This window comes from Xiphophorus maculatus, chromosome 21 (genome assembly GCF_002775205.1).
Source record: "Xiphophorus maculatus strain JP 163 A chromosome 21, X_maculatus-5.0-male, whole genome shotgun sequence".
In the NCBI taxonomy this organism is placed as follows: Eukaryota; Metazoa; Chordata; class Actinopteri; order Cyprinodontiformes; family Poeciliidae; genus Xiphophorus; species Xiphophorus maculatus.
The window spans coordinates 5,571,829-5,597,435 of record NC_036463.1 but is presented as its reverse complement, the minus strand read 5'-3'; the positions used below and the strand labels follow the sequence as shown (position 1 = coordinate 5,597,435).

Here is a 25,607-nt window from a genome sequence, read left to right as displayed (position 1 = left end):
TAAGAAGTTTAAAAGTCTGTGTGAAAAAACTATAGCTGATATAGATTTTTGGGGCCAAGTTTTATGATTTTTAATGTACAATTCCTGATTAATTCACGTTTTTATGAGAGTTTTAAACAACGGAGGAAAGAGTAAATAAAATTTGAGTCGAAAACTGACTAATTAGAAGATTCGCTGAATAGAAAATGTGAAAAAATGTCATTATTTTTAATTTCAATTAACAGAAAAAAACTGAAGTGGAGCATAAATCCATAAAGGGTTCATTTAAAGACTTGTACATCTAAAACTATTTGCACTTGAACTATCTTTGTGGATTATTTAATTTTTTATGAAGTTGGCAAAAAGAAGCCATAATAGTGAAGATAAATCAATGAATTTCCTGCTTTTTCTCTGTCAAATGTCAGATATTTTGGCTTAATAACCGCAGTAATGAGCACAGCTCTTGAAGTAAAACATGTCGTGAGTAATGCTGGATATTTTGAACTGTTTTGTCTTTTTGTGCGTCGCTTCTCTGCTCTCCTCCCCGCCCTGCAGGTTTCTCCTCTGGAGGCGGCCAATTAGAGCAGCCGGTCGTCAAAAGAAAAAGCTCCGCAATCGCCTTGCGGATGAATTAGTTGGCATTCTGCGGCTGTGCGCAGGGAAGTTGGGCGCTCCAGGGGAACGAAATGTTGGGGGCGGACGGAGTCACGACGCGCCACGCAACGCGGCTCGTCATGACCCTGGAGTGAATCACGCAGGAATTTCTTTGCTGACGTGAAATTTTCTGCGCGGCTGCGAGTGTTTGAGTATTTACAGACATCTGTGTTTGGTTCCCTCCACATCAACACTTGAGTTTCTTCTTTGTTTGAAAAGGTGCAACATTTCATTCAGAACTTCCTTTGTTTTTTTTTTTTTTTTTGTTCTGTTTTCTGTTTTAATCCCTGCGCGCACGTAAGACGCGCCGCTCTGTTCTTTCTTTCTTTTTCCTTTCTTTCTTTTTTTTTTTTTTTTTGCGGATTTTTATGTGCACACGCAGCTCCATGCATCCCGCACCTGTGGACGCTCTTTGTGTTTCGTGATTTTGACGCGCTCTCTCCCACGCCGCACGGAGCGGTGAGTCGGATGCGCGGCGGCTCTCCGGTCACATTCAGCGCCGCAGCGGCCGCGATCAGCTGCGTGTGGATGGGCTCTGCGCCTGCTCCCCGCGCCTCCCGCACCTCCTAACAACCGGCGACAAATGGCATCGCACGGCTTCTGGTCCCTCGGCGGGGAAAATGCGGGGGCCAACACCGGGAGTCAAAGCCCCAGCACCCGTGAGTGGCTTCTTATTCCTTCTGGAGGATTTTTCTTTCTTTTTTTTTGTCTCTGGCCTTCCATTTTTTAAATCTAATCTAGCATATTTATGTGTATCTTTACGTAAAAGTTAAAAAAATAATTCGAAAGGTGAATATTTTTATGTTTTCCAGCCAGGGCTTGGTGCCAAGCAGCTGCCCAGAAATTATCCGGAGGAATTGGATCAAAATTATGTGGTACGTTTGCGATTCTGGTGTTAATATCTCAGGAATGTAGTGGGGGGTTTTGAGTCATTTTTGGGATTCTTTATTCCCCCGAAGCGCTGCTAAATGTCGGAGAAGGGGAGAAACCCGCCGAGCCGGCCGCCATGCAGCCGCCGCAGACCGCTGCGGGAAGCTGCGGCTGCAACAAATCCTGCACCTGCACCAAAGGCACCGATGTGGGCTTCTCAGACCTCTACTCAACAGGTAAACAGCGCAAAAACTGCGCCAATTAATGCGACTGCAAGTGTTTAATTTCACTATCAAAAAACTCACGTTTTTGTGAGAATATTCTCAATTCCCAATCAACCAAATGCTCCAAATTAAGGCCTTTTATTGTGTTTTCCTTCTTCAATATAGCAGAAAATAACTGTAGGGTTTAAAATAAAACTTCTCCTCAGGCCTATTTATTGTAGGTGAATATTTTATGTCATATTTAGTTAAAATACAATGTTAACAAATAAATAAACGATGTGAATAGTCTGAAAAATACGTTTACTTTTTATTTATTTATTTTTCCTCAGAGGTCACCTTCACCTTTATCTCCTCATAAAGTCTAAAAATCTTAGGAAAACACAAATATTTACATCTTTAAAAAAAAGTAAGCACGCCAAATTTTCCACAGGAATAATTTATTATGAAATGACTACGTTTGGGTTTTTTTCCCCCTCGTTTGTCGTGTTTAGAAATCCCTCATGTTTACGTGATTTTCTATACTTCTTCTGGCCTCAGACCTGCTGCCAGCCATGGACGGAGACACCAAAACGATGACCTTCCTGCAGGAGGTCGTGGATATTTTAATGGCCTACATAGTCGAGTCGTTCGACCGGGAAACGAAAGTGATCGATTTTCATTATCCCAACGAGCTGCTGCAGCTGAACAACTGGGAGCTTCAGGACGAGCCGGCCACGCTGGATGACATCTTGATCAGCTGCCGCGCAACTCTCAAATACGCCATCAAAACAGGTGAGCGCTTTTACGCGCCTTTATGTTTGGATTTGATTGTTTTACGCATTAAAAGTGAAATAGAAGCGCGGATGGCTGCGCTTTGTTTCAAATGATTGAAGATGATTGGTTTGGATGGAGGCCTCCAATCCGATTGAAGCATTTTAAAATGACAATTTGAGTTAAAATGTACATAAAATGTAGTAGGAAAATGACGAAATTGAGTATTTATATGAAAATCTGTCGTTTTTGAAATATGCATTCGTATGTTGAAGCAAAACATAAAATAAAAATTAAGTCGCAAAATGTACTGCTTTGCAAGAAATTCCTAAAGCTGCGCAATCCATCTCTAAATTGGTACACTTAGAATAAATTAATAGAAAGACATAAAATACACAAATTAGAATATATAAAAATAAATATTGATGTAAAAATAAAAATATATAAATATATATAAATGTATGTATTTGTACATATATTTATATATGTGTGAGAGAAAAATTTAGAGAACAAGTATTTTACTAAAAAATCTGCCCAGAAAACGTAGAATGAATGTTCTGCCTTTTAATAATAAAAATGAGAGAGGAAGGAGAGTCAACATGGAAGTTGTCCTCCTTTCGTTTTAATGTCCTCCTCTTCCTCCCCCTCCTCCTCGTCCTGCTGCTGCATGGCCACCAGACCGATAAATGCGGCGGCGCAGTAAATCTGGTTCAGCAGGCGGCAGATAATAGGCTAATAATCAGGCTTCATGGGCCAAGTCCATTATTCTCTGCTGAGTGACGTTTACAGGAGCAGGATCAGAAACCTTTCAGCAGCCCTAAATAAAGAATACAGCCTTTATTGTTTTGATCACACAATAATCAATTTACTGCTTATTTTAGGAGCTCTGTTGTGGTTCTAATGTTATACGTTTTAAGTTTAAAATGAATTGATGAATAAAAAACTTGATTATGAAGCACTGGTGCAGATTTGGGGTGTTTACCCTTTAATAAATCCCAGCACCACCCTCTGCACCAGTGAATGTTTTCATCATTTCCGCGGATTATTCAGAAAGCCTCGCTGCATCTTCCTTCCCGCTCTGTAATTAAAGCATTTCTGAAATGACAGTTCTGATGCAGTTTTCCAAACAAAAGCCTTTTAAATTGCATTCTTCCTCTCTCTCTCTCTCTCTCTTTCTCTCTCTCCTCCTCCTCCTTTCTTTTCCAGCGCACCCCAGGTACTTCAATCAGCTCTCCACAGGATTAGACATGGTCGGGCTGGCAGCCGATTGGCTCACATCCACGGCCAACACCAACATGTGAGTATGCGGCCTGCCTCAGCGCGATTCTGAGCGCCGATAACCAAAGCGATGACAATGAATTTCCATTTCCTGCTCTGCGTCTGCAGGGGCAGATAGCAGCTTTTTATTTACCCGATCACCCTCCCAGCTCTACCCTTTACCCCTCCCCATTCACCTCTCATCCTCTTGGGGATTCAAGGGAAGAAAATTAGCTCTGAAATTAAATTCAGAGCTAATCAGCAGCTAATTCTGGATGTGTGTTTTCGGGATGATAAACTCTTTGGCTCTGGGAGGTTTAGTATAGGTCCCACCTATTGCTAAAAGAATAAATATTGTGTATTTATTTCAAAACGGGCAATTCACATCACATAATATGTCAGAGTTAGCCACAGAGGCTAGTTTTCATCTGTACAATCAATAAAAATAAATACGTTCTATGTTTTTGTTTACATCCGGAAGTTTTGCGCATGCGCACAATGCCAGCTAGCCGCGGTAGAACAATTCCGTTAACAAAATGAAACCCGAGTTGTAGGTGTTGTTAATGAAGCGCAGTACGCCAAAGCAAAGGATAAATAACGCATAAAAAGTTGAAGAATAATTCAAAACCACTGATATAGTTGTTGTTTTTTCTCACTCTCTGTGTCGGCTATGCTAGCCATAGACCCGTTGGCATAGCAACTAACTGACAACAACGCCACTAATGTAAACACGCAACCATTTCCCAACCAAATAACACAATATTCAGTCTGTTGAGGTATTATATTTTTAGGCTTGTCGTTTATTTTGTGATTATTAATAAATGATCATTGTGGTAGATTAGCTATAGCTGCTATTAGCTAATCTAATACAGCTGTGGCTGATTAGCTTGATTAGCTCATTTAAACCCCTTCTCTACTGATGATCTGTCAGAGAGCTGTTGTATTGGCCGCCATATTATTATTTTTAACTGAACCTAAACACATAACTCCGCAGCACATCTACATGTTAAGGTTGTCAAAGTTAAGCTAGCATAACTGACCTACTTCCCTCTCCCGCTATTTTCCTTAATTAAAACTTTTTCCGACCTTCTTATATTGTTGTCTTAGTGTTGACAATTAGTAGCGAAGCACTGCATCTCTTTTTATTTTATATATCATGTGTACAAGTAAGATTTAGCGAGTTATGTTGACAACTTGACAGCTATAACCAAAGTAGAAATTATCGCCTAGCAGGAGGAAGTTGCGTGCGTGACGTCACATTGCAACATGTCTACAGAAAAATTAGCTTCTTCCTAAAAGAGGAATAACAATAATAATGACAAATAAGACGATTTTTTTAATATAAAAGGAAGATATAGAGTTACAGATTTTAAAAGAATAAAAAGTCGTATGCAAAAGTTCAAACAAAAGCAAAACAAAAATGCAGAATAAAAATGAATGAATGACATGATTAGTGCCTGCATATTTGATTATCTAGCAGCCATTCTTTTAAGTTTAAAAGACTCACAAGTTCTTATTCTCTCTAGTGTTTTGTTACAGCTGTGAGAAAGCATTTTTTATATCAGTGTGTATAATTCATAAACATGCATATTTGTTCTAAAAATTTAAATCTAAGAGCCAAATTTTCCCTTTTCTTTAAATTTTTCCTAAAGGTTGCAAAATTCCAGCTAAAATGACAGAGAGAAATCTTTGTTATTTCTCTTGGTGATGAGTCATAATTGCACCACATTATTTTAAACCTTGGTGACGCGTCTTGTGTAACGCAGGTTCACCTATGAGGTGGCGCCTGTGTTTGTGCTGCTGGAGTACGTCACCTTGAAGAAGATGAGGGAGATCATTGGCTGGGCGGACGGGCGAGGAGACGGCATTTTCTCACCGGGTATGTCTCTTTTTCTTTTTTTTTTACGTGAAACAGACCCTGCTGTTTGTGTCGTAATGTGTCAATTTGCATTTTGATGATATAAGGGGAACCAGTTTCAAGGGCAATTAGCATGAAATAGTTTTTTATTATTCTCATCCCCAACCCCCTCCTCACCCTCTCACTTCTGGTGACACATGATGAAGTTTGATGACTGTTACTGGCAGTGAGAGAGACTAAATTTGCTCAAATTGTTCTCTAAATAGGACATTTTCCTTTTTCACCCAAAGACCAGGGGTGCATCCAGAAAGCTTTGCATAGGGGCCAGAAGGGGGCCACTGTTATTCCTGGGGTGGGATTCAAAAATCTAAAAACAATTTTTAAAAAACAGCCTGATTTCTCTTAGTATTTTTTTCAGCAACTTGAACATAATTGATACACATAATCGTCAAAACAATTAAATTAAATCTTACTTTAATTTCAGAATTGCGCCTATTTTTCAACTTCAACCTCTGACTTTAACCTCCTATTAATCAGATCCGATTATTAAAATAATCTTCAACTAAGTTAGAGAACAATTAATTGCTAACTAAAATATACAGACTCCACAGGTTTTGCTGACAAAACAACATTCTCAGAGCAGTAATCATGCCAAAACTGTTCAATAAATATATACATTTTACATTTAAGATGAAAAAAAAACCTGGGTATGTAAATATTCTGTACCAGAACTCCTCAAGTGGCTTAGTTATAGCTTCATTTGCTTCAAATTATATAAAAATAAATAAGTAAAATCCCTATTACGCACTAAGTGAAAGCGTCTTACATTTCAGAGATTAATTTATTATTTTATAAAGGAATTTAATTATTAGTATTTGCATTTTAATGCATTTCTAATTTTCTATAAAAGGTGCCAATGTGCAATTTTTTATCTGATTAATTGATTGTCAGAATAATCGATCACTAAAATAATTACAAGTTGCAGCCATAGTTCAAAAGGATGTTAATAAAAATTTTGAGCACTTTTTTTCCCCTGGTATGATTTGAACTTTAGTTTCAGCTCTTCCAGAATGTATAATTGGTTTTCATGTGACATTTTTACAAAACTAGCTACAGCTCTGGAAAAAAACAAAATGATCAGTTTCTCCTATCTTACTTTTTATGGGTATATGTTGGAGTAAAATGAAAATTTTAATTCTATTCTATGAACTACTGACAGCATGTCTCTGAAATTCCAAGCAAAAAATATAGCACTTATTTGCACAAAATGAGAAATGGTCAAAATAATGAAAAAGATGCAGTGCTCTCAGATCTCAAATAATGCAAGGAAAACAAGTTTATATTCATTTAGAAACAAAAATACTAATGTTTTAATTCAGGAGTTCAGAAATCAATATTTGGTGGAAAAACCACAAGATTTTCAGTGGGGTTAATGCAGTGGGCTCTTAATTTTTGGATTTTTTTTGGTATTGTCATAAATTTAGATAATTGGAGTGAATTATATTCAAATATTGCTTACTTTCAAATAAAAAACGAATTATTTAAGCATCCTTTAAGAAAAAAAAACAGATTTTTTTCTTTGTCTGAGTGAATTTGCTCCATCTGTCCTCTAGGGGGTGCCATTTCCAACATGTACGCTATGCTGCTGGCCCGCTTCAAGATGTTCCCTGAAGTGAAGGAGAAAGGAATGTCGTCCGTCCCCAAACTGGTGGCCTTCACATCCGAACACGTAAGGACTCAGACGAACACACTGTTCCTACAAAGTTTAAACCAAATGTCAGATTTTCCAGCCCAGTTCTCATCTTCGCCACACCTTTCCTACAAAGCAAATGCGCTGCACCGTTACACCTCTGGCCTTAAGCTAACATTATGTTTAGCAAACAGAAGGTCACAAGCTGCGGAGAGCATCCGTCACTTTACAAGACACCCTCCTTCATCTTTAAAGGGCGTTTTGAACGATGCTGTGAGCGCAGCAGCCATTAAATGACACACAAATATGTCATCACAAGTGTCTTTTCACAGATTTATTCTGCCTCCTGTGATCCAGGTGCTTCTGCTGTGTTTCTGTCATCTCACAGAGCCATTTTTCCATCAAAAAAGGAGCGGCGGCGCTTGGCATTGGAACTGAAAGCGTGATCTGCATCAAGGCAGACGAATGGTAAAATGCATTTAATCTGAACTTCCTTATCTCTATTTTCACTGGCATTTCACTGGCAATATTTATTAGAGATTTAATAAACAGTTCAAATCTCTCAAATAACAACAAACACTACAAAAACACAAATTTTAAGGTTTTGCAAAATCTTAAAAGGGAAGTATTATGTTTTCCAGCCACATACTGTAGTGCCCTGTATAACATAATCAAGTAACTATGTTACCTTCAGTTGTTGTAAAAATGCTCTATATATCAAATTAACTTAGCAATTTAACGGCTTGAAATTGGGCCTCTGTCTCTTTAAGAAGCTCCTTCTTTTTCGGAAACTCCGCCTTCAGGTAGTCATCACAACATAGCTCCTCTATTAACCCTTTAACAACGTCTTTCCCAGGATTTTCACTGAGAAGTAGCTCCCATAATGAGCCCAGCAGTTCCACCAGGTGGTTGCCAATTGCTGCTGGCTAGTCTGAAGGAGCTGAACGGGGAGAGGGCTGCTTTGGCAGGCAGAAGCTCGTAGCTTGGAAACTGCAGCTCTGAGGAGGAGCTGCGCCTCGAAGGCGGGGCTTGGTTCCCTCAGGCGTTTTGAACAGTTGATTGGTTGCCGTGGAGATTAAAGCATTTCTCAAATATGCATAAAAAAATCAAAGCAACACTCCAGCTATGTTTTTGATGAGGGAATAACATTATAACATGATTTAAAGCTTGAAAAAGGTTGATTTTATATAATACCAATAGAAACCCTGAGAAACATGAGTGATGTAGGAAAAAAATCCTAATTTAAAGGGAAAGGCAATTTAATAAAGCAGCCAAAGACAATGTAAATTGCTTATACAAGTAAGTTAAAAACAACATACTATAAGAAAAACAAATCGAACAGATTAAAATTAGACAAATTAAACAGGTTTAAAAAATAAAAATAAAATAATAGATAAAAATAAAGAGGATAGTTTAGATGATTAAGTGTAAAGTTTGTGTTTTTGCACATGTAAAAACACAAACTTTTTTGTTTGTGTTTTTACATGTTTTACCTGGTTTTTAGACCCAAATGCGTTTTTCTCCTCTGCAGTGGCAAACTGATCCCCGCCGACCTGGAGAGGAGAATACTGGAGGCGAAACACAAGGTACCACATTCACATCCCCGCCTTGGAAAGATGGCTCCTGCTTCATACAGCATTGGTTTTATGGGATCTGTTGCACTGAAACAGCCCCGATGATGATAATAAGAGGAATTTGGACTCATGTTACAACGGATAACGTAGTCTGTCCGTTCTGCCTCAGGGGTTTGTACCGTTCTTTGTGAGTGCGACAGCTGGGACAACCGTGTACGGCGCCTTTGACCCGCTCATCGCCATCTCTGACATCTGCAAAAAGTACAACGTCTGGTTTCACGTGGATGTGAGTCGAACAGACGGATTCTTAAACTGGTTCTGTTATCTAAGGCTACGTTCACAATGCAGCCTGAAGTGACACAAATCAGATTTTTGTGAAATGAGATTTTTCTTTTCCCATGGTCGTTCACATTTCCAAATATACAGAGTACTCAAAAATTTTACTCAAGTAAGAGTAGCATTACGTCAACATATTTTTTACTTTAGTAAAAGTAAAAAGTAGCTGTCCAAGAAAACAAAATCAGGCAAAATATTTTTTTTTTCCAAATTGGTTTCTTTCAATAAAAAACTTACGAAACTTTAACAAAAACAGCAGGTGTGTGTCTAGTGAATTTTTTCATTCAGTGGGTAGAAAATCCAGAAATTTTACTCATGTAAGAATAGCAATACTTCATAATAAAGTTACTCAAGTAAAGTACAGCTCAGTAAAAATACTCCTAAAGTAAATTTTTTCAAAAAAGTTATTTAAGTAAATGTAATTGAGTAAATGTAAGTAGTTACTAACCAACTCTGCAAATATATGCGACTTGTATGCGATCTCCAGTGTGAACTGCAAACTGCTTGAAAATGTTGCGCATGCGCATGGACGCGTGCAAATCAGTAGAGGGCGCAAATTTGCCAACCGTTATTTTAAAAAAAGGAAGAAGAAGAAGTGCTCAGTGTTTGCGGAAGTAAGCATAGATGCTAACGGTGGAGCATATATTACGATTTTAAAGTGGTTATCCAACCGGAGCCACCACATAAACAACTTAATCCTCGTTATCGGCCGCCATGTTTGTTGATTTTCTTCGCTTACGCGTGTCAGGACGCAGAATAGTGACGTTTGTCGAGCATCAATGACGTTCAGGTCGGAGGAATGCGACGTAACCGTTAGAGTCAGGTCAGATACGTTCCGGATTTATGACCACATTTCCAAGTAGCCCGGGTCACATTTCTAAAAAAAATAAAATTAAATTTAAAAAAAACGATCTGTGTTGGTCGGGTTGTCATGAAAATAACAGATCCAGGTCACATTAAGGCAAAAATCCGGATTTGGGTCACTTTGGGCTGCAGTGTGAAGGCAACTGAAAACCTTACTGTAACCCAGCTGATCATTTCAAATAGAACAAGGGCAATACAAAGCATTTTTGAAGCATTTAAGAATCAGTAAAAACATATTTAGAGATTTTTTTTCTAGCTGCTTGCTTCTTTACATCTGTGACGCAGAGTGCGTCTCTGGAGGTGATTTTAGTAAAAGTCAGACAAATCTATTATGTCTGTCTGCTTGCGGTTGACCCAGATAGGCAGCAAGCCATTTCCTCTCTAACACTGGAGATTAGAAAAACTGGAGCAGAGGCAGTAAATCATCTCCTCCCCCTGACTTCGCCATCACTGCGAGGAACTCTATCTGTTAATGGAGGTGAAGCAGTCCTGACAGGGGACGCCTCTATTAGGAGACACAAATGGCCTTGTCCATCATGTTGCGAGCAACCATAAAAAAATAAACTTATTCTTTGGGAATCATGAAGCTGTGAATTATGGGTGTTTTAGCGTGTGCTTTTACGATGCTTACAAATCAATATTCACTTCTATAGCAGCTTCTTGGGATGTAATTTATCTTCCAGAATGATGGGAATGTTTAGAAATAAGTCCAAGAAGGAGGAAAACAATCAGAGAAATTGTAAACAATCGATGCCAGTTTTACAATCAATAGTTCAGCTTTTAAAATATCAGAAAATATTATATGTAAGATTGATAGGAAAGGTGTTGTGGACACTTTGGTTTTTAATATTTGCATCTGGACTCTTTGTGTTAAAGTGATTTTGCATCAAACAATTTGAACAATGTTTAAAAATGAGGGAAAGCTTCATTTGGTTTTATATTTTGTTTGGATGAATGTCCCTTAACACTCCATAGAGAACCTTCACAGTGTTTTGTGTCCATATAACAAGCTTCTGTCATAATTTTGGTTGGATATTTGACCACAGTTCTTTGCAGAATTGATGCACTTCATTTAAATTGGTGAATTTTCTGACTCAGACCTGCTGGTGTTTCAGACATTTTCATGCTTCTTCCATTCCAACCTTCATATGTATTTGGACTCTTGGAACTAGATAACACCCAATTATCTTTGAGTTTTAACTTTCTGGCTCTTTGGTGAAAGAAAATGGACTCACAATAGAAGCAAATTTGGATTGCCATGGATGATCAGGGAGCTGAGAAATAAGACATCGCTGCTCCAAAACATAGATAGTTTTCTAATCTTTTGGATTGAATCTTCTTTTGTCTAATTTGAGCAACAAGAATGGGACATGGGCCTCATTTTGTCCCCAAAGTGCTTGATGTATTAGCCAACCGGGGAATGGAAGCCATATATGTTTTTAAGTCAGAGTTCTTGGGTGTTTGTGGTTCTGCTAAAGGGGACATATTATGCAAAATTCACATTTGGCACATTTTTATGTTTTCATTTGAGTTTCTACCATTTCTAAAAACAGCCCAAGTGGTTAAAAAGTAACTTAGCCATTTCGTAGCAATAAGTTGTTGTTTTTTGATGTCTGGAAAACACCAAAAAACATTTGGTGATTAAGTCATAATCAATGGCCACTGCACAGTTCCCTAGTAACCAAGTCTGTTACCTACCTAGCAACCCAAGCAAAGTTCCAGCACATTTGGTCAGCTGGTTTTACCGCTGTATGTGCTGTACAATGGCTGCTGGAAAAGACAAGAGTTTTGTTGTTGACTTTCCATCCAGAAACCCCTTCATTCTTGCTGGTTGTGCAGGAGGCTCCAGTTCTGCTTTTCAAAGATGCATCGTTATACATTTGCACATCTGTTTGCAGCCATTTTCACATGTGAGTTTAAAAGTTGAGTTGGGGGGCGTGGCTAGAAGCATTTTAATTGGATTTAAAGTGACAAGATGCCCTAAAATAGCTCATTCTGAAAGGAGCTCAAAACTCTAAGAAGAATTTTGTGCAAAAAATTAATTGAACACATTTTGTATCCTAACCTGTTCAATGAAGAACAAAACAGCTGCAGTTGCTAGGTAACGGGACTCGACTGGGGTTGCTATGTAACAGCACAGTGCCCCTTGAGTTTAACAATCAGGAGGGTTTTGAAAAGGCTCATTTTCCAGACACCAAAAAACATAAATTTAATGCTATAAAATGGCTGACTAGTTGTTTTTAAAAGTAGTTGAGACAAAAATACAAAATGTGAATTTAACCCATAAAAAGTTTAAACTGTCGTTCCCAGTTCTTGCTTATCAACATCCGTGAGGTTGTTAATTTTAAAATTATTCCCAAAAAAACACAGATTTGATTTATTATTACTATTTATTTATTTTTTTGGTTGATTTTATTGCCAAATGACCGATGAGTTGTTTGGGTTGTGTTCTCAACAGGGAGCGTGGGGAGGGAGTCTGCTCATGTCCCGGAGACACCGGTGGAAACTGGACGGCGTTGAAAGGTGACCGTCTGTGTTTTTATTTATTTTACCAACATATTAGATCCTCTGAGAGTTTACGATGCCCAACTGCCTGTTTTACCGACCGCAGGGCCAACTCTGTGACCTGGAACCCTCACAAAATGATGTCCGTCCCCCTGCAGTGCTCCGCCCTGCTCGTCAGAGAGGAGGTCGCCCCTGCAGCCTCTCTTTCATTTCCTTTGCCTGTTCCTGGAGGTGATGCTGAACAACCTGTTGGGTTTGACTTTGCAGGGTTTGATGCAGAGCTGCAACCAGATGCACGCCTGCTACCTCTTCCAGCAGGACAAACAGTACGACCTTTCCTACGACACCGGGGACAAAGCGCTGCAGTGTGGACGCCATGTGGACATCTTCAAACTCTGGCTGATGTGGAGAGCGAAGGTCTGGATAGCACACTGCAGCCACGGTGGATTTTACTGCAACTCAAAAATGACAGTTTAACTGTTAATAAATAGATTAAAAATAACTTTTTTCAGGTATTAACACTGACAGTTTTTCCACTGCAAAACCACAAAATATTACCAAGTAATTTTGGTTTAGTTTCTAGTGCAAATATCTAATTACAGTTGAAATTAAACAAAATTAACTTAGGTCAATAATTACTTAATATTGATGAAAACGATGGAGGATTATTTTCCTTATTACAATATATTTTTTCAGGCTAAATCAATCTGTCAGTGGAACCAGTACTTTTTCATCAATATTAAGGACTTAAAACAAGATTTTATAACTTTCTGAAAAGTTACTTAAAAATTAGTTTTGTTTTATTTCAACTGTACTGAGATGTTTGCATTAGAAGCTGGACCAAAATTATTTTTAAGATTTTGAGTTTTTAACAGTTTCCTTTGTTTTATATTGTTTAACTTACAAATAACTTTTCTTTTTTTTTTTTAGATACATTTACTTAATTTAGATAAATTTTTGTACATTTTAATTTGAACTAAAATTAAAATGTAATTTTAATTACAATTATTTTAATTATTAGTTATATCATTGTTAATTACTTAATAATAATTAAAATCATTATTTTATTATTTTACAAGTTAAAATAATAACTTGTAATAATTAATAAAATAAAATAATTAATTTTTGCAAGTTGTAACTTCTGATTAAAGTTACAAGTAATCACAAGTAATTATTCATTAATATTGTCTGCTTGTTTTAAGTCAATAATTCCTTAATTTTGATGAAAACTCAGTATCTCCACTGGCAGATTATTTCACTAATATGAGAAAAATGTCTTGTTATTGTTATAACAATACTTTTTCATCAAAATTAAGGAATTATCACATAAGTTAATTCTGTTTTTCTTTTCAACTCTGCTTAGATATTTGTACTAGAAACTAGACCAAAATTACTTGGTAAGATTTTGTATTTTTGCAGTGGAAAACTGTTAACACTTGGAAAAAATTATTTCAGTCTATTTATTAGGGGGTAAAATATGTCATTTTTGAGTAACTGTGTATGAGTAACACACATATACATGTTTTTATAAAAAGCAAGCTTTACAAACTTTAAAAATAATTTTTTTTTGGTCATTTTATGTGAAAAACCAACACAAAGTAGAGCATAATTATAAAGTAGATTCAATAACATGTTTAACTTTGAAAATTTCTACAAGAAAAAAACAAAAAAGTGGATTTTACAGTTATTTTTACCCCTGTTACTTTGATACTTGTTAATATATGGGTATTAAAGTAAATATATGTAGCTCTGGAAAACTTACTAATCACTTAAAATGATCAGTTTCTCTGATTTTACTTTTTATATTTATATATTTGAGTAAAATGAAAATTTTTCTTTTATTCTATGAACTACTGACATGTCTCTGAAATTCCAAGCAAAAATTTTGTATTTATTTACAGAAAACGAGGAAAAAGATGCAGTGCTCTCAGACCTCAAATAATGCAAAGAAAATAAGTTCATATTCATTTAGAAACAACAAAACTAATGTTTTAACTCAGGAAGAGATCAGAAATCAGTATTTGGTGAAATAGCCAGGAGGTTTTCAGTGGGATTCAGTGCAGTGGGCTCTTCATTTTTACCAGAGCTGTAAATATATAAACCACAACTATGATCTTCAACTGATTTTACTGCTTTTTATTGATGGGTATCAAAGTAAAGGGGGTAAACAGAGCTGCAGTATAGCTTTACGCCACACTTTTTAGGGTTTTTTATTGTAGAAATGGTGAAAATTATGCATGTCGTTGATTCCACTCCTAATTATGCTCTATTTTTAGTTTTCACATAAAAATACCCCCCAAAAAATAAACTTTGAAGTTTGTTTGTTGAAAGTGGTGTGATAAATTTCTGATGCCACCCAATGTTTTGTTGAGCCTCCAAATCTTCTCCCAAACAGGGAACCATCGGCTTCGAAGCCCAGATTGACAAATGCTTGGAGCTGTCGGAGTATCTGTACAACAAAATCAAAGACAGAGAAGGATACCAGATGGTGTTCGATGGGAAGGTGAGGAAAACCTCCAGCCTCTGGTCCATCCGGCTCCGTTTTACCCTTCAGTCATTACTGGTGACTTGATTGGCTCCAGCTTTGTGTTGGATGGGATTCATTGTTACGTCTAGCCTGCGGTATAATGTGCTGCTATTATGGTTAATGGCTAGCATAAGAGCCTGTAATTGCTGATATGCATATGAATAGCCTGCTGCCTGGAAGCTAAGCTATGACACCAACATATGTGGAGGTTTTAAGTTGAAGAGCGGCGTGTTGGACACCTACACTCTTTCATAATGGCGGCTCTGTAATGTTTAAAGGCCTTTTGTTTCCCTGCTGAGGCCGGAGAGACTAAAAGCATCGGCGTGTGATCCGGAAAAGCATCGTCCTTGGGGCAATGACCCAGGTGTTGGTTTGACTCCGACCCCCCAGTGAGCCATTAGATCAATCTGAGGCTGAAAGTACAACGAACTGGACCGGCCCAGCTGTGTAAACGTAGCTGGTCTGCTTGGTTGGTTCGGCTGCCGGTAATGAATGCTTTTCCACTTGAAAGCAGTCTGTGGCCACAGAAACAGCAGTTAGGAGCTCTGAGGGAAGATCAACTAAACAAAGTACTTGATTTATGCTGAAGCTGCTTTAAAAATGACCCATTGTGGATCCTTGGACAGATTAGGATACATCTCTTGGCGATACAAAATATCTTTATTGAATTTTTAGCACAAAATAATTCTTAAATAATGAGATTTCATTTTATTTGAGTTGTTTTAGGGCCTCGTGTTACTTTAAATCCAAACAAGTTGCTGCTGGCCACACCCCAATCTCAACGTTTACACTCACACGTGAAAATAGCAGCAAACAAGATGTGCAATTATACAACTGTACTTGTTTGAAAAGCATTAGTGGAACCTCCTGTACACCTAACAGGAGTGTAGCAATGATTTTAAGTAAGTCAATAACAGAACACTTCCTTTTCCAGCAGCCATTGTACAGCGCATAGAGCGGTAAAACTAGCTGACCAAATGTACTGGAACTCAGCTTTGGCTGCTAGGTAACGGGCTGGGCCTGGCTGAGGTTGCTAGGTAACGGCACAGAGCCTGTGGAATGTGGCTTAGCAGTCGGAAAGTTTTTGAGACGGCACATTTTCCAGACTTCAAAAAACATTAACATATTGCTAAAAAACAGCGAGGTGTTTTTTTAAGCGTTTGGTCTGTTCTTAGAAGCAGTAGAAACCCAAATGGAAGTACAAGTTCAAGCTTTTATTACACTTTATTGCCTTATGAGTACAGTTATGAGCAAGAAGAGGAATGTACTTGTATATTTATTTCTGTTTTTGTGACAATTATGTTGCTATATTTGATGATTATTTTCTAAAATGCTGCACTAGTTTTATACCAGATGTAACAAAATGTTTTCCGAAACTGTTCCACTTTTGTCTTTTTGCACAAATATGGTCTAAAAGGTCTTGATGATCACCATCTTTTGGAAAATCTTATAATTGCCTTTGTGTTCTTTGTAGGTTATTTTGTGACCTCCTACATGATTGATGCATTCTTATAAAAGAGATCTTCTAAAACCAACATGTGAAAAACTCAGCCCTTTCTGCTTGACTTAAACATCAATACAGTGTAGGACAGTTCTGTTGATTATTTATTTGGATTAACAAATTAATAGTTGGACAGAAAATGTATTTAATAGGAGACCTTTTACAGAATTTGAACCAGGGGAAGCTAAAAATGCCATCTGAGGAGTTCTGGGTGAGTCGCAAGGCCCCCACACCACCAGGGGGCCCCCAAGAGCACTAAGCGAATATCCTCTTCCTGCTGATGGTTGCTGCCATTGTTGGAGAAATATAAGATATCAAACTTGTTAACTTGTTTTCTGTAAATTTAGTGCTTATCAGCTGATGTTACCTTCAAATAGTTGAAAATACTTGAATACGCCTCTGCATTAAAAAAATTATTACTCCTCTATGGTTAAAATCAGTAGCCATAATAACACTGGTATGACATAAGCTAATTACAAATTAAGCTAATGATGGTACATGTTGGTATGGGGGGCCCAAAAATAAAACTCTGATCTGGGCCCCAAAAAGGTTTGGGTCGGCCCTGTCAACAGACAAATCCTTTTCCATCTTAAACGTAAAATATATTTCTTTTTTGTACAGTTTTGGCTTTATTTGTATACTGTTAACGATTAATTGATTACTAAAGTAGTTGACAATTATTTCAATGATCAATCATGACCAATACGATTAATTGTTTCAGCACTTTACTGTAGATATACCTGCAGGTAATTTATGTAAAAGTTTTTCATTATTACTTTAAAAAAAATGGCCTGATAAAAGCTGATCTGGGTGGTAAAAAGTTGGTCATTTTCACCCAGAAGAAGCGTTTGTATGTTTGGGTTAATTCCTGGTTGTTCCCCCTCAGCCTCAGCACACCAACGTCTGCTTCTGGTACCTCCCCCCGGGGATCCGCTACATGGAGGACAAAGAGGAGAAGAAGAAGCGCCTTCACAAGGTGGGTGAGCTCAGATAAGAGGCCAGGCAGCCATATCTGCCCAGCACACCTTCCAAAACCCAACAAGCCTGTCACTCACGTCCACAAACACAATCACACCACCTGATAATTAGCGCCTGCTAAGACCCAACATTAGAAAACACTTTGCGGTCTGCATGAGGAATGAACTGTGATAGCCTTTAAATGGAGGTGAGGTTGTTTCCTTGCACATGCAGGTGTTTCCTCTCCTAATGTTCTGCTGAGATCAAACCAGACGTGCGTCAGTCGCCAGCTTTGCTCTTTTGCACAGACTTTGTGAGGATTGACGTAGCTTTAAACGATTAGGGCTGTAAGGAGAAAACCTGAACCGGAGGAGTTTTTCATCTTCTTCTTTAATGATTTATTCTGATGAGAAGAAATGGAAAAAGACGGATTTTTTGAAGGAAATCACCTACAAGTTGATTATTTTATGGTTGGGCCTTAAAGTAACAGGACACTTGCAAAAGATTTAACTGAGTCTAGCAAACTAAAAATTTGTGATTTAAACAAACCTTTGGCTAACAGGATGTTATGTTTTTTTAAACAGGTTAGGATTTATCTATATGACCTTCATTCCCATATTGAAATAAGCAGGAAAAACGGACACTACACGACACCCAAAAAAATCCAACACTGTTATCAAATGACCTTTACAGATTTTAGACGCTTTCCACTGAGACGGTTTGTTTCCTTTTTATTATTTTCTTTTGTCTAAATGTGTGTTCACCTCTTTCTTTTGAGTTGTCTTTGTGGGGATGGCTTTTATAAGCTTCAATACTCTGCAAAATGTCTCGACTGTTTCTGTAAATGTTGGTGTTCACTGAAAATGTTTCTAAAAATTAAAGAAAGCAGGAAGAAAGAAAGTTCAGAGCAGTGCATTATGGGAGGGGCGAACGACAGCGAAAGTTGAAAGTTTTCAAACTTTTTTTTGTTGCGTTGCTGTGCGTCTGACCTCAAAATCTCATGAATTACGCTGTTCACTCAGCTGGTTGAGGACAAGCGACTGTCGCCCGATCGCACAAATTCCTTAGGAAATGAACAAAGAGTTTTTAAATTAACGTTCGGAACAAAACGGCTTCCTTCAGACCTTTTCTAAATATAGAAACAGAGAATCTCCAGACATTTTTGACATGAGAGAATGAAACATTTTCCTAATCACTTAAAAACCTGCATACAGTGGTGATTTTTGATATGGGCAGTTGCCCAGGGCTGCATCAGAAAAAGGGATGAAGAAGAATTAGAAAATAAGATCTTATCTGTCAGTTTTCCTCTGAATAAGTTTTCTTCTACTTGTATGAATGTGTAGTGGAGTAAGTTTCCCTTAGTTGTAGCCAAGGTTACAATAACAGCATTCAGCTTCTATGCACCACAAATCTAGAACAAACTTCCAGAAAACTGCAAAACAGCTGAAACACCGAGTTCCTTTAAATCTAGACTAAAACCCCACCTGTTTAGAGAACTGTGTAAAATGAAACATTGACCCAAAAACACAAAATATTACCAAGTAATTTTGGTCTAGTTTCTGTAAATGTCTTGGTAAACTTAAAATAAGACTAACTAAATTAAAAGTATGTTTTTACCAAGATATAGGAGTTTTTTTAAATAAATAATTCCTTAATATTGATGAAAAAGTTCTTGTTCTATTTGCAGATGAATTAACTTATAACGTGGGAAAAATGTGTTATTATAAGTGAAATAATCTGCCAATGGAACTAAAACTTTTGCATCAACATTAAGGAATTATTTTCTTAAAACAAGCTTGTATATCTTTCTAAAATTACTTAAGTTAGTTTTGTCTTATTTAATGTTTACTAAGATGTTTGCACTAGAAACTAAATAAGAATACTTGGTAAGATTTTGTGTTTTTGCAGTTAACATTTTGTAACAATAGCATTTGAGAAAAATTTAATGTTTTCTGGTTTCCTCAGTTGTTGCCTGTCTTGTCTTCTGTTTTTGTGCATTTTTTTTAAAAAAATGTGATGCATTGATTGATTCCTATAAGAAACATGTTTGTGTGCATATTTATATTTCAAGCTTACAAAGTTAGGCCTAGTGATTAATCACGATTAATTGATTAATCACTTTGCTAGAGTGTGAATTTTTAATCAATTGACGGCACTAGTTGTTATTCGAGTTCTTCTGGTGATATAGTGTGTGTATGTTGGTAATATTTATTAAACCTTGTGTGATTTCAGGTGGCTCCAGTCATCAAAGCCAGGATGATGGAGTACGGCACCACCATGGTCAGCTACCAGCCACAAGGCGACAAGGTGAACTTCTTCCGCATGGTGATCTCCAACCCTGCTGCTACCTTCGAGGACATCGACTTCCTCATCGAGGAAATCGAGCGACTCGGCCATGATCTATAAGACTCTTCTCGCCAAATCCTCCTGTACTTTCCCCCGTTGATGGATGAAATGTTTGTCATGAATGTACTGGTAACCATTTTCATTTCTCTTTTTTCCTGTAAAGTCTAATATTTAAGAGTATATTTAAGAAGAAGAAGAAAAAAATGTATTAATTAGTTATGTACTGCAGCTTTTTCTGTGGACTGACTTGGTCCAGCGCAATGTAAAAGTGCTTCTGTCCGCCTTTCTTATGGTATAGTCGCTGCAAGATTAGTGTAATCAGTGTGACTTTATATGTACTTTTTGTGCTATGAAATGCTTGTGCAATAAGTCGATGAGGGAGATCTGAGATTTTTGGATCATTTCTCATTCGCAGAGTTTGTTGTTAAGTGCCAAATGTTGTTGTGTTCTATGGTAACATTTTAAAATTTTAAACAAAGAGAGCACTAATCTTTACCTCAGCTTAATTAACTGCCTGTACAGCAGGGGGTAGAGTCCAGTCCATGAAGCTGTTTCAACTAAAACGTAACGTTTAAATTGTACACTGTTATGGATATCACTTTGTTTTCCTCTGGGGAAAAAAATAGGCAAGATGAAAACACAAAACTGTCGAATTACCCAAACAAGGCCAGCAGGTGGCGCTAATGTCAACATGAATTACCTTTAAGCAAATGTTTTCGGTGATATTCCACTAAAGTTGGAACCACTTCTTTTTTTTCTCCAATGGAGCCAAAAGGACAAAGTTTGTTTTAGTAGTTTTGCTTATTCAAGAGTCATCTGCAGTAAGGTGTTTTATACCCAGTATAAAACTATCAGTTCCTTTTGTTTTGGTGACTGAAGTAAATTTATACAAACCACAAAAATATGACTGCAATAATTAATATCTACCAGCAGGAGGCCAATTATAGTTATAGGTTTTGAAAACGGTAGTAATCTCTAATATTCTAAAAAATGTCGGCTGGCATAAATGGTAATCAGAGCAACGGTCAACAGAAATGGAGTCCAAAATATAATACACAGGAAATAGTGCACAACAAAAATTACTAATAAGATTTAAATGTAAATATGATTGCTTATATCCATAATAGACCAAAATATTCAATGACCAGTTAAAGTAAAAGCACTGATTAAATACCTGTGAGCAAATGGTTTTCATGGGTATAAAATGGCAACAGATATGGTCAAAACAAGGTAAAAATAAAAAATTTGAGGAAAATGTCCTATGTTCCCAGCTCATTTATTGCACCGTAACTAAAATGGCTACAGCAGTCATTTTGATGTTTAGCACATTGTTAATGCTTAGTGTACTGTTTACTTTGTGCAAAGTAGACTGTTTTACTGTTATTTTCCAAAAATCATACTATAGGATTCACCAAAAATAGTTTCTTTAAACCAAAACAGTGTTTCATGCAGGAGCTGCATCATAAAATGTCTTCTTTAGTACAAGCAACGTAAAATTAAAGATACTGCCCCTCATTAGGAATGCTGGCCTAAAAAAACAAAATGTGGTAGAATCTCGGTGATCATGGTGTTAAAGGCCAAGGCACTGGAATGATGACCCATTTAATACTGGCAGCTTCTTGGTACTTTTTAACCTGGGACTATTGGTAATGGTGGGACCGACCGACCCACCATCCAACCAACCAACCCATAAACTAATCAACCAACCCATAAACTAATCAACCAACCCATAAACTAATCAACCAACCAATAAACCAACCAACCAGTGATTCCAGATTGTTAAAAGTTTCAGGGTAGTTCCAATTGATAACTGTAGTATGACTTTAATCAGAGCTTAATAGTTTTAATCATAAGGAGATTAAAGACACTTTAATATATTTTAATATTTTAATGTATCCATTTATCCAACTTTACTCTTTTTCTGAAAGTTTGTTGATTGTGTTTAGGTTTAGCTCCTGCCCTTTTCCACCAGCGTCATAATAAACTTTCCCAATAGCTTTCACAAATGTCTGCAGATGATCTTAATTAGTCCTGCAAAAACTGATTCAATTCTATTATAAATTCAATAATAAAAAACAGATGAAAACCAGAAATTTAAAATGTCAGAACAGCAAATTTTGCTTAATCTTTGGGTAAAACTAGAAAAAAGGAACGGAAAATAAAGTGGACAAAAGAAATGGTTTACCACTTATATTTATTTGCTAAGCTCGTTTCTGAGTTGCACTTTATCACATTTTGAGAAGAAAAGTTGGAATGTATTACTGAAAAAAATAAATGTTTCTATGAACCTGCTTGTGTATAAAATCAAAACTAAATTATTTTATCTTCAGCTGAAAAGGGCCAAATGTTCATTTTAGCATCTCTCCCTTATGTTTAGCACTTAGTAACAAAACTTTAAGCAGAATTACCTTAAAGGCAGGGCAATAATAAAATTAACAATATTGCTGTTTTGGTCAGATTTGGGTACTTTAACACTAGACATTACTTGCACTAAATTATTGTGGAGAGCAACTCAAGCAGCAACAGAGATGGCTTCTGTTTTTATTCACAAGCAATATTTAAGGGTCCAAGCTACATATCCCGCAAAGAAGCAGTGAAATATCAGCGCACGTTAACGGAAGATAATCAAGTTTCCAAACCAAGCACATGATAACTTAGATAATAATAATAATCTGTATCAAAGCTTATTGTAGGCAGGGTTAGCTGCTGAAACTCTGTTTTTTTTTTAAAAAAGCAGATGTTTTGTAGCATTTTCACTAGACTGAGGTAGAAAAGCACAATTTGCTCAACACTATCAATCACTTTGAAACATAGACTGTAAATACAACTACAAGATGTCCTAAGTACATATCTTTGTGTATACATATTATGTATATAAGACGTATAACCAGAGACTATTTGTGAGGTAAAGTTGTTCATATTTTCTCTATATCTGATATAGATGCCCTGTATTTTCATCTCGTCGGCCCAAAAGGCTTTACTTTTCACTGTGTGTGTTTGTGTGTGTGTGTGACTCTTATCGCTGCTTCAACGACAACTTGTTTCAGGGACTGGCTTTAAAAAGAACGGACAGATGTCACCTCCAAGTACTTCGTTAGGAGGCGTGAAAGTCTGGCGTTAGGGTTTTAAATGAATATGCAAAGCCATTTTTTTGACTCTGAAGCTCCGTGTTTTTCTGTGCACAAGTGAAATTTGACTGTATGTGCCGGCGTGTACCTTAGCGTGTTTGTGACTGTGTTGCCTTAGTAGAGATTTTTCAGTATCGTCTAGTTGACCTCCGGAAAAAAGCAGGAGGTTGTGCACTTTAGAGTATGCGACCTAAATAACGTGCAATGTCTAATGGTTGTTTATGATTTAATGTTTAAAAAAAGATTCTCTAACATAATGTAACTGGAGCTCTTTGGTCTGAATGTGAAAGGGATTAAGGGTCTGTTTTAATTTGATTTTGTAGATGTAGTAAAGCTTATGTTGCCACTCCCTAAGTGGATTTGTTGTGCACACTGTGACAGAGACAACATCAGATTTATGCCAGCTAACCTCACTGCGGTGGAAAGCCAGACACTTTTCACAGGGGTGCGTACTCTGGTCACATGACCTGAACTCAAGTCACAAATCGAATGACTTCTTCATGAAATGGTGAAAAACTTGGATGTCAACTCAGACTTTAACACCAACAAAACGTTTGACTATTGACTGAATTTAATTTAGGACTGAAACGATTAATCAGATTAATCATGATTAATGGTGATCAATATTGATTAATTGGATTACTTGTGATTAATCGTGAGTAATCAGATTAAGAGTAATTAATACCGTTAGATCCAATCCAATCAGATTAATCGAATGATTAATCCAACTAATCACAGTTAATTGTAATTAATACAATTATCTGTGATTCATCAGATTAATCGTGATTAATCGATTACCAAAATAATAATCAACTAATTTAATAATTGATTAATTGTTAATTGGAGTATAAAGACTCAATAAAATGAAATACTATTTTGCTGAAAGAACAACACACTCAGAGCTGTAATTAAGCCAAAACTGTACAATATATATATTTTTTTCATTTAAGATAAAGCAAAACTAACCGTTGTCTGTATATATATATATATAAAATTTATCCAAAAAAATACTGCCCCTTTAAGACTTCATAGAGAAAGAATATTGTGATGACTTCCTGTAGGCGGAGCTTCAGGAAGAACAGGAGCTTCTTAAAGAGACAGAGGCCCAGTTAACGCCGTTAAATTGACTGTAGGTATCAGTCACTTGTGCTATAAAATGGCACTTTGTGCCTGGAAAACACGCTACTGCCCCTTTAATTTTGCACTTGACTTAAAACTTGCTTCACAATGCAGTTTCTGACTCAGGACTTGCACTGTTTGACTTTAGGACTCAACCCGGAACCAACACGGGTTTTATTTGGGTTTTGACTCGAGTGTAAAGGTGACTTGTGACTCGCTCCCGTCTCTGCTCGTTCCTCTTGCTGCTCTCGCTGCTGCTACACTCGCGCCCCTTGCATGTGCATGCGATTCCCTGCCTCTCCAGCTTGTTCCAGTCTCCTATATATCCATGTGCATATATGTAAACTGTATGTATAGCTCCTGTAATTAGCCTAAGTGTCCTACATATACCAATATTTATATATATATAGCTTAGCTTGTAGATTAGTGCACTGTCGCTCTAGCCTTTACATGTAATCTTTGTGTCTTGGGCTTCCTGTAAAGTCTCTCTGTGCTGCAAGCATGCCGACCTCGCTTCGCATCGTTTTCCTCTCCGTGCTTGATCTGCCTTTCTCTCTCTTCCCTCTTTCTGCTTGGAAACTGTCGCTGCTTTCAGTGTCTTATATAAATATATATAAATGTAGTCCTTCAGCATGTCTTTTTGAAAGCTTTACTCTGCTCTGACCTTTTCTATCTTTCTCCTTCTGCTTCGCCCTCTGGTCAGCAGCATATCTCCGCGCTTTCCTCTTAACGTGTCTCGGCGACCTGATGTTGCTCTGTTTTTGTGCCTCAAACGGTAGATTAACCCAGAAAGACGGAAAACAGACCCTGCTTCCTTGTTTAGGTTCAACGTTTTTCTTTTCATTGTTTCATGAGGACAAATAGAAACCCTACTGTTGTCCTCAAAGAGGAGGTAAACTCTAAATATGTACTCTGTAAACTGGCTTTCAAACATGCATTTGTCCTAAACTACATGTTATTCTAAGAAAGAAGAAGAAATAAATATAACAAGACAACACTTGTGAATATCTGCTGTTTATTTCCTCATACTCAGAGTTTGCTATTAACTGCATTTACTTGAGTAACGTTTTTGAAAAAAAATACTTTTAGGAGTATTTTACTATGCTGTACTTTTTACTTTTACTTGAGTATTTTTATTTTTTAAGCATTTCTACTCTTTTTTTGAGTAAATTTCTGGATTTTCTAGCCACTGAATGAAAAACAAACATGTTTTAACCAAAAACTCACCAGACACACCTGCAGTTTTTGTTAAAGTTTCATAAGTTGTTTTTTTTTTTTGAAAGAAACTGATTTGGAATTTTTTTTTATTTTTGTTACTTATATGAATTATTGTCATTTTTGTCCTTAAAATAACAAATTTTATATATTTTGGTCCATCTCATGATGTAATTTTCAAATATTAAATGGTTGATAATTTGATCAGAATGTTTTACCAAATACTTTCACTGCTGTAGATTCATTTTAGCTC

The 25,607-nt window shown here is 36.9% G+C and overlaps 1 protein-coding gene across 1 annotated transcript; it reads left to right on the top strand.

Moving 5' to 3' along the window:
* The first annotated feature begins 613 nt into the window (after positions 1-613).
* gad2 (glutamate decarboxylase 2) lies at positions 614-23,416 on the top strand. Its single transcript, XM_005805707.3, has 16 exons — positions 614-1,292; positions 1,446-1,508; positions 1,593-1,739; positions 2,265-2,498; positions 3,684-3,774; positions 5,501-5,613; positions 7,206-7,321; positions 7,671-7,750; positions 8,814-8,868; positions 9,026-9,142; positions 12,515-12,579; positions 12,668-12,746; positions 12,829-12,978; positions 14,957-15,064; positions 17,476-17,565; positions 19,779-23,416. Exons 1-16 carry the CDS (start codon positions 1,217-1,219, stop codon positions 19,950-19,952), a joined length of 1,758 nt encoding a protein of 585 aa, XP_005805764.1. The 5' UTR covers positions 614-1,216; the 3' UTR covers positions 19,953-23,416.
* Positions 23,417-25,607: the final 2,191 nt, after the last annotated feature.